This window comes from Aquarana catesbeiana, linkage group LG01 (assembly GCF_042186555.1).
Source record: "Aquarana catesbeiana isolate 2022-GZ linkage group LG01, ASM4218655v1, whole genome shotgun sequence".
Classification (NCBI taxonomy): domain Eukaryota; kingdom Metazoa; phylum Chordata; class Amphibia; order Anura; family Ranidae; genus Aquarana; species Aquarana catesbeiana.
Window position 1 is genome coordinate 792866485 of NC_133324.1, and position 10646 is coordinate 792877130.

A 10646-nucleotide genomic window follows, 5' to 3' on the forward strand; every position below is an offset into this window, starting at 1 on the left:
TCTCTTATTTTCTTAATCTGTATGCTTGTTCCACATAACTGATGTCAGAAGGTTGTGACCCATGGCAGGCTTGTATTTATATTAGTCCTTTACACATTATGATTTCACATTACATCACATACAAGTATGCAAGTGCTAGCACCAGATAGACAACACAGACAGCATGAGATGATGTGCCAAGGAAATCGCAGCTGCTTCTGCACTTCTTAGAAGCACAGCAATACATTTATTGCCTATAGCAGCAGGTACAAATATGGACATATTTCAGATTTAGGGACATGGCCAATAACAAAGTCACACATAAAGATCAGGAAAAGACATATATACATGTCAGACTTAAACATGAACACTTGCAAAATCACATTAATATAGACAGACTCAGACAAACTCAGATAAATATAGAACTGTATCAAGAGTGTATTTACCATTACTATGGTTATAATAAAGGGACATTATCAGACCAAATACATGCCTTGCATAATACCATCTGCGACTATTTTTTTTAATTCAGTTCTGTATGAAACAAAGTTAATACATACAACTATTTTATTTGCATTCTAATAAAATAAACTTGAAGAATTGAAGTCACATTAAAGTAGGTATTGACCTGTTTGAGAATCCACTGAGAACAATAGAACATTCTTAATCTATTAGGTTGCTTGAGAAATCCTATATTCTGTCTAGTGTAAAATATCATTTCACGCCGAGTACAATTTCCTTTGGCAGGTTGTCATTTAACTAAAATATCACAAAATATATTTTTTCCCAATTAACTTTTATATTCTCTCAAGCACGTTAATTAGAACCAAAGTATAGAATGCAAATTCTGGTATGTCAAAAGGGAGTCAGGCGTTAAGGCATGGACAGAAATGTTGTGCCACTGACAGTAACTCTAAATTACTAGAATTATTCCACCTGTAATTGGCTTCAAAAGGCTTATGTTCCTTAACTCTATGGGTGATTTCATTATTCTAGTCAGATAATTACATTCACAGTAGTGACATATAGAAGTGTTAACACTTTGTTACCATGCAAAGGGTACTTGCATAGCTGTAAATGCTAATTGTTTACTAATGGCATACTGGAAACATATTTTCAGATACTTAATACTTGAAGGTATGCTTTGTATTTAAAGAGCTCATTTTTAACTGCTATATATATATAGGACTACCTTTCTATATCTATACTTTTTTTACTTTTACTTTTTCCCATACTTGCGTTAATTCTGCTTGCTGTGATCTGTATAATAAAGTTAAATTTCAACATGTGATTACACTTAAGAGTTTTCTGCTTCTGACCAAAAACATTTCCCCTTGTATAGACACATGTATTTTTAATAAGAATATACACAAGCCGAGTCTCATGACTTTAATTGAATGATTTTGTAGCAAACAATTAAGTTTTAGTGTCAAAGATGGTCATTCGTACAATAAATGATGATATTTTTAGGTAAGGTGTAAAATCTAAAATGCCATTTTAAGGTTTTTGCACAGCCATTTGATTCATTTTCAGGGACTCAGGTGATCATCAGTGCAAGAAGGATGTAGGTTTTTGTCTTGGAAACCAAGACTTAGTACAATCAACAGCTTCTGAGATTTTCAGGTGATTATTTAACATTGGTTTCTGTTGGGAGACCACATCTTCTTGTGTCCTGGAAGAAAAGTTGAGACCCATGACACCTTTTATCTGTATTGTTCTTTAGAAAAAATATGACACAGGGTAATGATAACAATGTTTGATTTCAGTACAGTTAGTTTAACAAACACAAAAAGTAATTAGATGCCAAATTAAGTAGGGTTTCTGGATCAGTTTTAACAATAACACTTGCTATACAGTCAGGTCTGGGTATTTGGAGTCTACAGATAGATACTGTTTATGATGCTTTGTAGGTGTGTAACATGCAGTTTTTGGATTAGAAGGTATAAAACAGTAGGAAGAAGCAAGTAGAGTGCCACCAACTAGGAGGAAAAACCCTCCAAACCAGCCCATGAACAAAGCTTCACCAAACTCCCATCTTGGGACAATGTCTGGAATAGTTTCATCCCAAAATTCTTGGACAGTGTCATAAGCCACCCAGGAGACTGGAGCCAAGGCACTCAGACCTGCTGTCCAAAGCAGTATGCCTCCTAGAAGTAAAAGTCGATTTTTGGACTCCTGTCTTTGATCCCCAATGTTTACACAGTCCAAGCCAAGACCACAGATGGAGAGACCGAGAATCCCAGAGCCAATAGATAAGCACATTAAAATCCTGGAAATTCTGAGTTCAGCTGACAGAGCCAGAAAGGAATCAAAGTCTTTGCATTGCATTCCTCCTTCTTCTTGAACAACACAGTTCTGCCATAAACCCATAGTCCAGTTTTCTAATTCATTCAAATCTAAATTCAAGTTTTTCCAAAGTGGCACAAATGTGGTAACGCAGGACAGAACCCATCCTGCAAGAGACAGCAAAGTTCCTCCAAATTGTATGTAAGTTCTTTTGGACAACTCCATACTTTTCAGTTATTCCTGGACAGTACAATGATATGCACTGGCCAGCTGCTATCTGGTGTCCTGAAGCTGATAGTGAAGTGATAGTTGTGCCTTTCAGCTAGTCAGTATATAAGCTCTACCTGTTAACTCCATCAGTGACTTTCCAGCAAGATTTTCCTCAAAAGAAAGATTGGATTTCACATACATGGAGCAAAGATTCCAAGCAGCCATGAGTTAAGTTTATGATAAGCATTTGATCTGTTACCTTTGAATTTGCTGGGTAAAATTATATCCCAATGCCTGATGATTACAAGCCAGTGGGTGAACAAAGAAGGCTCTATGACCCCTCACCCTAAAACACAACAGTAATCATTGTGTTCAATATGGATTAATTAGATCTAAAATGTGATTAAAGCCTCCTCTGTCTGCGTAACAGGACTTCATTGTAAGAGTTCTACCTGGAACTCGGGCAACTAAAAATGGTCTAAAGAAAGTTTTTCAGCTTCAACTAGACTTTTATAGCTTTTACTTTATTAATTACTCAGTTTAAGTAACCATGATTATTGTCCCAGTTTCATTGGCAAATATGCTTGGGCATTGCCATACAAAACACAAAATAAAACAAAGGAAAATCTTTTGTTTTCTATAGCAAACAGATGTTTGCATTTTCCAACCAAGAGATATGTATAGCCTAAAACTAGTTGTTATGGGCAACCTTGACAATTTTTTCTTCACTTTAAGGCAGGCCATAGACGGTGTGAGTTTTTGAAATGCGCACAATTCTCCCATCATCACAGACAGTGTTGACAGGGGAGTCCCTCCTGCCGAGCAATTGTCTTCTCCCAGCAGCGAGTTTGGGGTGGAGAAACTAGACTGGCCTGCACAGAATACTGACCTCAACTCAATAGAACACCTTTGAGATGAATTAGAGCGGAGACTACAAGCCAGGCCTTCTCGTCCAACATCAGTGCCTGACCTCACAGATGCGTTTCTGGAAGAATGGTCAAACATTCCCATAGACACACTCCTAAACCTTGTGGACAGCCTTCCCAGAAGAGTTGAAGCTGGTATAGATGCAAAGGGTGGCCCAACTCAATATTGAACCCTAAGGAATAAAACTGGGATGCCATTAAAGTTCATGTGCATGTAAAGGCTGGGCGTCCTGATACTTTTGCCAATATAGTGTAAGACACCAATCAGTAACAAACCTGGGTATGTGCTAGGTCATTTGGGAGCTCTCACACGTGGCGGGTCCACGAACGTGTGACGTCTTTCACGCCTAATGCTAATGCCGGCTGTCAGCAAGGCTCCATGCAGCTTGAATGCTCTTTATTGTCTTGAATAATGTGAATACCTTGTGGTATTTTTAACAGTAAAAATTTTTACTAACAGTATTTACTCTATGTGCTGCCTATGTTCCTTTTCCTCTATGACGGCTGTCTGAGTTGGATCCGAAGTTGTGGAGTTGTTATTGGGGAATATCATATGTTTAAATCCAGTGGACCATACCGATCCTATTTAGAGACACCTAGAGGGGTCCATTATTTTTCATGTGTGTTTGATCTCTGTAATTGGGGATCATGACCATCTGGTAAGAGCCTTGGTTATACAAGTGGGCACGTGTGTATTCCTTAACAATTCACATGGTTTGCCACCCGGTGGGATATACCATTATCTTGAGAAGAATTAGATACACCTTCATTCCACTATATGCTTTGATTGCTATTGGCACATGGACTTATTTCCATTTTGAACCTTCTAGAATAATCAATTCATTATTTGATTGTATATTGATACATTTTCAGTATTTCATTTCTTGCATAGTAACCAGAAGTGCACTATTATTTTTGTATATATAACCTATAGCAAGCCAGGACTCCTATGTGATTCAAATAAACCCCCTAATCCACACTACTGTGCAAAATTAAATATAGAGAATGTACCAAAGTCCAAAAAGTTATGCAAATAACATTCTATGGGCAAATTGCTTATGTAGCGGTCGTAATATATGTATAATATGATGTTGCATATATGTTATCATTTGGCGCCACCTAGCGGTCAAGATATAACAGGACTGCATCTTTATTTTCTATTACTGCTTAGAGGTTGACATGGAAGTACTTTGTTTACCTCTGGACATTAATTTGACCTACTTAGAATGCTTCTGAACTCCCATGAAGCTTAAGGGAACAGACTGCATTGTGGGAAGCCTATAAAAAGGCTGGGAGTGGCCATCTTAGCTCTCTTGGACACGCATGACCAGCCTGGGAGGATCTGTGTGAAGTCTCCAGCACAGCATGGCCTACCTCCACGGAACAGCGATCCGAGCAGCGGCACTGTGATTCACCAGAGAGCTGGACTGACGGCAGGGCAAGACTGGAAAGGAGTCTGAGGAGCCTGTCAGAGTAATCTGGGAGTTCCGGACCGTTTTATAGTGTGGAGCGGAGGGTGAAGACACCTCTCAAATTTTTTGCCAGTTTCTCCTTCAAATTTATTCACTTCTTGTCACATAGCCAAACAGGAAGTGAGGGTAAAACCCTACCAATGTCTTTCCTTGGGGACACACAGGTCATTCTAAATAGTTTTCCCGTTAGGTAAATTGCACTTTTTGCTCTGTACACCCCAAATTATTAGGTATCTTGGACTTTGGGGTTTATTTACTAAAGGCAAATCCACTTTGCACTACAAGTGCACTTGGAAGTGCAGTTGCTGTAGATCCGAGGGGGACATCCAAGGAAAAAAAAAAAACAGCATCTTTGCGTCTACATGATTGGATGATAAAATCACCAGTGCTTGCCCTCAGATTTACAGAGAGTACACTTGTATTGGATTTGCCTTTAATAAACCCCAAAATACCTAATAATTTGGGGTGTATACAACAAAGTACTAGAGTGCAATTTGCCTAATGGGGACGCTAGTTAGATTGACCTGTGTATCCCCAAGGAAAGACATTGGTAGGGTTTTACCCTCACTTCCTGTTTGGCTATGTGACAGGAAGTGAAGCCAATTTTCAGAAAAGGGACACAAAGCCCAACCTAAAAAGACAAGCAGGGGTTCTAACACTCACTCGGTTTCGCTCAAATGCTCACAATTAGAATAGGTTTGTCTTGAGCTAGATTTTAGCTCCTTGCTCTAAATCAGTGGTTCTCAACCTTGTCCTCAAGTATGCCCAACAGGCCATGTTTGCAGGTTTTCCTTCATCTTGCACAGGTGCTTTAAATCAGAGTCAATGGCTTGATATTTTGGACAGCTATTTTAGCTAAGATAAATTAAAAAAACATGTCCTGTCGGGGGTACTTGAGGACTGAGGCTGAGAACCACTGCGCTAAAATGGAAAATTGAATACTTACCTCTCTGTAATTTTCCTTTCCTGGTGCCTATCCATGGCAGCATACGCACAATCCATGCATATGCTACCATGAAGGCACCAGGAAAGTAGCTTTTAGACAAATCACACCTTTTTCTAATCAGCCTAGTTAAGCTGCAGCTGGGAAATTTGTTGCATGAAAATTGTTTGGGGGGGGGGGCATTACTTGGATTGAGCATGCATCTGCAAAACAAATTATTAACAAAACACATAAACATAAAAATTTGCTACAAATTTTATTGGTCAACAATACAGGACTTGGAAAAGAGCAACGAAAGCAAAAACACATGTATGTTAATTTGAGACACTGACAGGATATGGTTTTGATGTCTGACCATTTTGCAGAGGAAATGAACAGGAGTTAAAAGTACTGCACCCACAAACGGACAGTCTCTTAAGGATTTAAACATTTATTAGTCACAACATCTTGAGGAAGATTTTGCAAAATAATGCAGCACAGACAATTAAATCAAAGTGAAACGAACGACCTACAAACAACAAACATTGACAACATCAAAAATATTTCAGTGAAAAATATCCCCCCAAAAAAGAAAAATTAAACAAAAGTAAATAATAATTAATCTAAAATACATCTGTTTTGCAAAAGACATAACAAACGAAATACATGTGTTACTAACTCTATCAGGACACCCAAATGACACACACACACGCACAATGAGGCAATTGAAAACACATGCACAGTCCATGAAACACACAAAATGCAAGTTCACCTAATGTAGAGACAGAACTTCAAAGTGGGTACACCTGTTAAGGATGTCCTTAAATTACTAACCCAAAAAACACACTCTCTGAGCATGCCCAGAAAAATCCAAGTGCTGTTCACACACAAAAAGCACAAAAAAAAAAACAAAGTCCCTAAGCATGCCCAGACCAACCCAAATGCTTTTAGCAAAAAAAAATAAGCCACCCCCTGTCCAAAATTAAGCACATCATCCAGCATGCTACAAAATTACAGATGGGGAAAAAAAAACACCAGTCCAGGGGGGCAAACAAAGAGCCTAACATGGACAAAAGTTATACAACAAATACCATTGCAGTCTATCGGAACTGACTTGTTAATTTTGCTAGTCCCCACTTGGCTGGCTTATATTCTAGTTATTGGCCTTAAAATGGGTATGGGGGCCAGGTCCCACCCTAAGGGACATATATCAATGTCACCAATTTGGACAACCCCAAAAACGAAACAAGGAGAAGTGCCTTTAAAAATGCAAAATTGCTTAAAGCTAGTAACTTGGGGGGTGGTACTCTGCCTGTAAAGTGGTGCATCTGTAGCATGTATCCAAAATGCTGCTTCAAAGATGTATGGCTTTAGAGAAAACTTAAAAATCTACATTGCAGCTGCAAAATATTAACCCAAAACAAATAATAGCCTGCCCCCCCCCCCCCAACACATACAAGGCCATTTGGGTCTGTTAAGGCTTAAAATGAGAACCCCCACGTGAAAAATACCACCCCAAACTAAAAAAAATGTGCCCCTCCAACACACACTAACAAACCCCTAGCCAAACACACATCAAGCCAGCCCATGAAAGGGGGGGGGGGGGTGCTTGGGGGCAGGAGGGGCTCAGGCACACCAAAAGTCAACCACCTTGTTCCCATATTCAGGGGGACAAGGGCCTCCTCCACACAACCCTAGGCTGGGGTTGTAGGGGGCTGCAGACACAGGGGTCTTTACAAAATATGGAAAGCCCTTTTAAAATAGTGGGTACAAGGTGCTTTGTGGTTGGTATTGGGCCCCAAAGGCAGCCAGCTATGTTGAGTGCATGTGGCCTTGTATGGTTAGGGAGGGGGCTGGGCGATCGCTCTTCTCACCCCTTTCCTAGCTGGCCCTGTTGTATGCTCTGAAAAAGGATGTGGTTTGGATTGGTGAAGGCAGCTTACAGACTTTTGAGAATAGAGTGGAGTGTGGAGTTCCCCTTTAAAAGCAAAAGCTAGCCCATGGAATTCCAAGGGATTAGAGGGGGGAGACAGGAGCATTGAAGAATGGAGTGTGGAGTTCCCCTTTAGAAGCAAAAGCTTGTCCAGGGAAATCTTATCTTTTATGGGGGGAAGGTTAAAATGCCCTTCTAGGAGGAGCTAGAGGAGCGAGAGTCTTTTTACATAATTTCAACAAGGTGCATGTCACATGTTGGCAACATAACATGCTAACATGACCTGTGTGCAAATCTCCTTAAAAAAATACATAAAGGTGAACCAGCGTAAAAAATTTTTTAAAGTTTAGAGGTGCGCCCGTTCAACCCATGCAATTGCATGTACATTGCTTAACATTTACTAAGATTTTGGCCGCGCAGTGAACAAACTCATGTGAACGAGCGCAAGAGCTGCTTGCGCATGCTCACTGCTTACATTGATCTCAAGCAGTTCTAAACATACTTGCAGGCACTGCAGGCTTTCTCTGAAAAATATACTCATTCTATTTTGGCCATATTTGTTACTTGGGCAGTTGTTACTAAACTTTCTCACATCACCCCATAATATTGGCACCTCCATCTTCTGTCAATATTGAATTGGAGATGCTGTGCGCCATGTCCATAGTGGCGCACAGATTGCATTCTCCCGTGCACCGAGATCGCTATAGTAAATGGGGGATTTGCGCTCTGTTACCGGCACACCATTTCGTAAATATGAAAATGTGCATTGCGCCTTGTGTAATAAATCCCCCTAATCAAAATACATTCTCTGAATAAAGTGCGTCATTGCCTGTGCCAAACATCCAACAAATCCAATATAGAATCTATACATCAATTCAAAAGAAATTATCTTCAGTGATTTCAGCATTCAGTGCATCCCTTTTCCTCCTTTTGTAAATTAAGTTTTTTTTTTTTTTTAATGGATGTGCTTTAATGATGCACTACAGTCAGACCCAAAAATTCTGCATGTAAACTGACTTAGGTGAGTCAATGAGTTTGCTACCTCTATTCATCCTGGTCTTTATCTATTGCACAGAGATATCTTACTGGTTAAATGTATACAGTAGCTGCCGGTAATCTCCTCAGAGTGCTGGTGCATTCTATGGTTTTATCAATGCCCACTCCATGAACCCAATAAAAACCTTGTACCATGTACAGAGAAAAAGAAATAACCCCTCAGGAAATGGTGGGACTTTAAAGGCAACGGAGTAAATAAAAGCAATTTTATTGGTACAAATATACAAAAATATACAAAAAATCTACTACAGTCACATAGAATAATAAATTTAACAATAAAATCAGGAATATACTGATGAGCGAACCAAATGTGTATTCATGTAGTCTTCCACCTGAGCCTACGCATTTCGGGACTGCTAAAGGAGTCCCTTCATCAAGGGCAAATTGTAGGAGGATTTTACACTACATAACAAAATATGAAATAGCGTAATTAGAAAACGAATGCATTGTACATATTTCCTGCATCTAACATCATTCTGTACATTATGACAAAAAAAAAAAAATAGTGCACATACCCAAGTATATTCAGGAAGAGAGGCTGACTGCCAGAGTAAAACTCGGGGGCAAAAACGCACAGGACGCCAGGAATCTAAATGGGGAAACGAGCGTACGTCTGGCCCCGCCTTATCCACGCTGGTCCCAATGTGCCACCTCAGGAGAGAAATCCAGGGGTGACAGCACTTCCCCGGAGGGGTCCAAAAAGCGAAGAACCAGAGGGGGGGGGGAGTTATCTGAAAACACAAAAAAAGGGGGCCAAATAGGCTGGGGTACTTTAAAAAAGTAAAAAGCACCCATATGTTAAAAATTAACAATGCATGGACGCAAAGCACAGTGCAGGTTTGCGTACAGGCTGGGTGTAAAAGAGACAATTTGAGTGTTCATAGCTTACCCCAATGCTGGTATGTGAGGGATGTGGAAATTAGATGTAAATAGATGCCCGAGCGGGGGAGCGGATGTCCCTTAAGCACAAGCAGCTCCAGGAGTTGTAAAAGGTAGCAGCTTCATACAATGTATAATCTGTAGGGTAATATAGGAGAGGGAAGAGCTTACTCACCAGCAAGACAGGAGTATTTGCTGTGTGTTGAAATATCTAATGTGCATAAAAGGGAAACTCCATCAGAAGGCACAATAAAAAGGCTACCATGATTGGGGGTTGCCAGAAAAATGACAGTACTGACAAAAGGATGGAGGACAGCATTACCTTATCTGAGGTGCTGTGTTGCAGTATACTGGATAGTTCAGATTGTGCAGTCTCTAACCACCGCCGCCGAGCCGGACCATAAAACCGACACGGCGTCCGGTGGTTAAATATAGAGGGGAAGGGGAAACACTTGCGGTGCTGATTGGCGTCTGAGTTCCGCCAATCACACCGCCGCTCCAATCAGAATGTGGACACCATGGAAACCCCACAACGCCGATCCGCCTACGGACGCTGGGAGAGGGGATCCATGGCAACGCTGCGATGCCGCTCCATCCAGAGGGGAGGGGAAAACGAAAGCCCAGACAGCAGGGAAAAGGCGTCCTGCGCAAAGGCGTTCCGCCCAGTCAATTAGTATGCAGACAGGGCATACAACAACCAGAGCGCTACAGCCCAATCCACAAAGGGGGCCGCTTGAGAAAAACATTATAACATAAAATTTAAATATATGTACGAAGGGGAGAGTGGGTCAATAGAAGAAGGAGGAGCAATGGCGATAAGTAAGCACAACTACCTAAATGAAATGGCAACGGAGTCACCAATCACATAGTACCCTCAGGTGGTCGCTGAATAGGCACCACCGGGGGAGTGGGACCCTGGGCGGGAACTGCACGGCACCCCCCCACAGCGGACTGTGGGAGGGGTCATGCAGCAACCGCCCACC

At 40.8% G+C, this 10646-nt stretch overlaps 1 protein-coding gene across 1 annotated transcript; it reads right to left on the bottom strand.

Moving 5' to 3' along the window:
* Positions 1-252: 252 nt before the first annotated feature.
* On the bottom strand, positions 253-2566 carry CLDN24 (claudin 24). Its single transcript, XM_073612146.1, has one exon. The coding sequence runs from the start codon at positions 2488-2490 to the stop codon at positions 1828-1830; it is 663 nt and encodes a 220-aa protein (XP_073468247.1). The 5' UTR covers positions 2491-2566; the 3' UTR covers positions 253-1827.
* Between the last annotated feature and the right edge of the window lie 8080 nt (positions 2567-10646).

Bases quoted from the DNA above. Each gene is read 5' to 3' on its own strand.
- CLDN24 (XM_073612146.1), bottom strand. From the start codon at position 2,490: ATGGAGTTGTCCAAAAGAACTTACATACAATTTGGAGGAACTTTGCTG.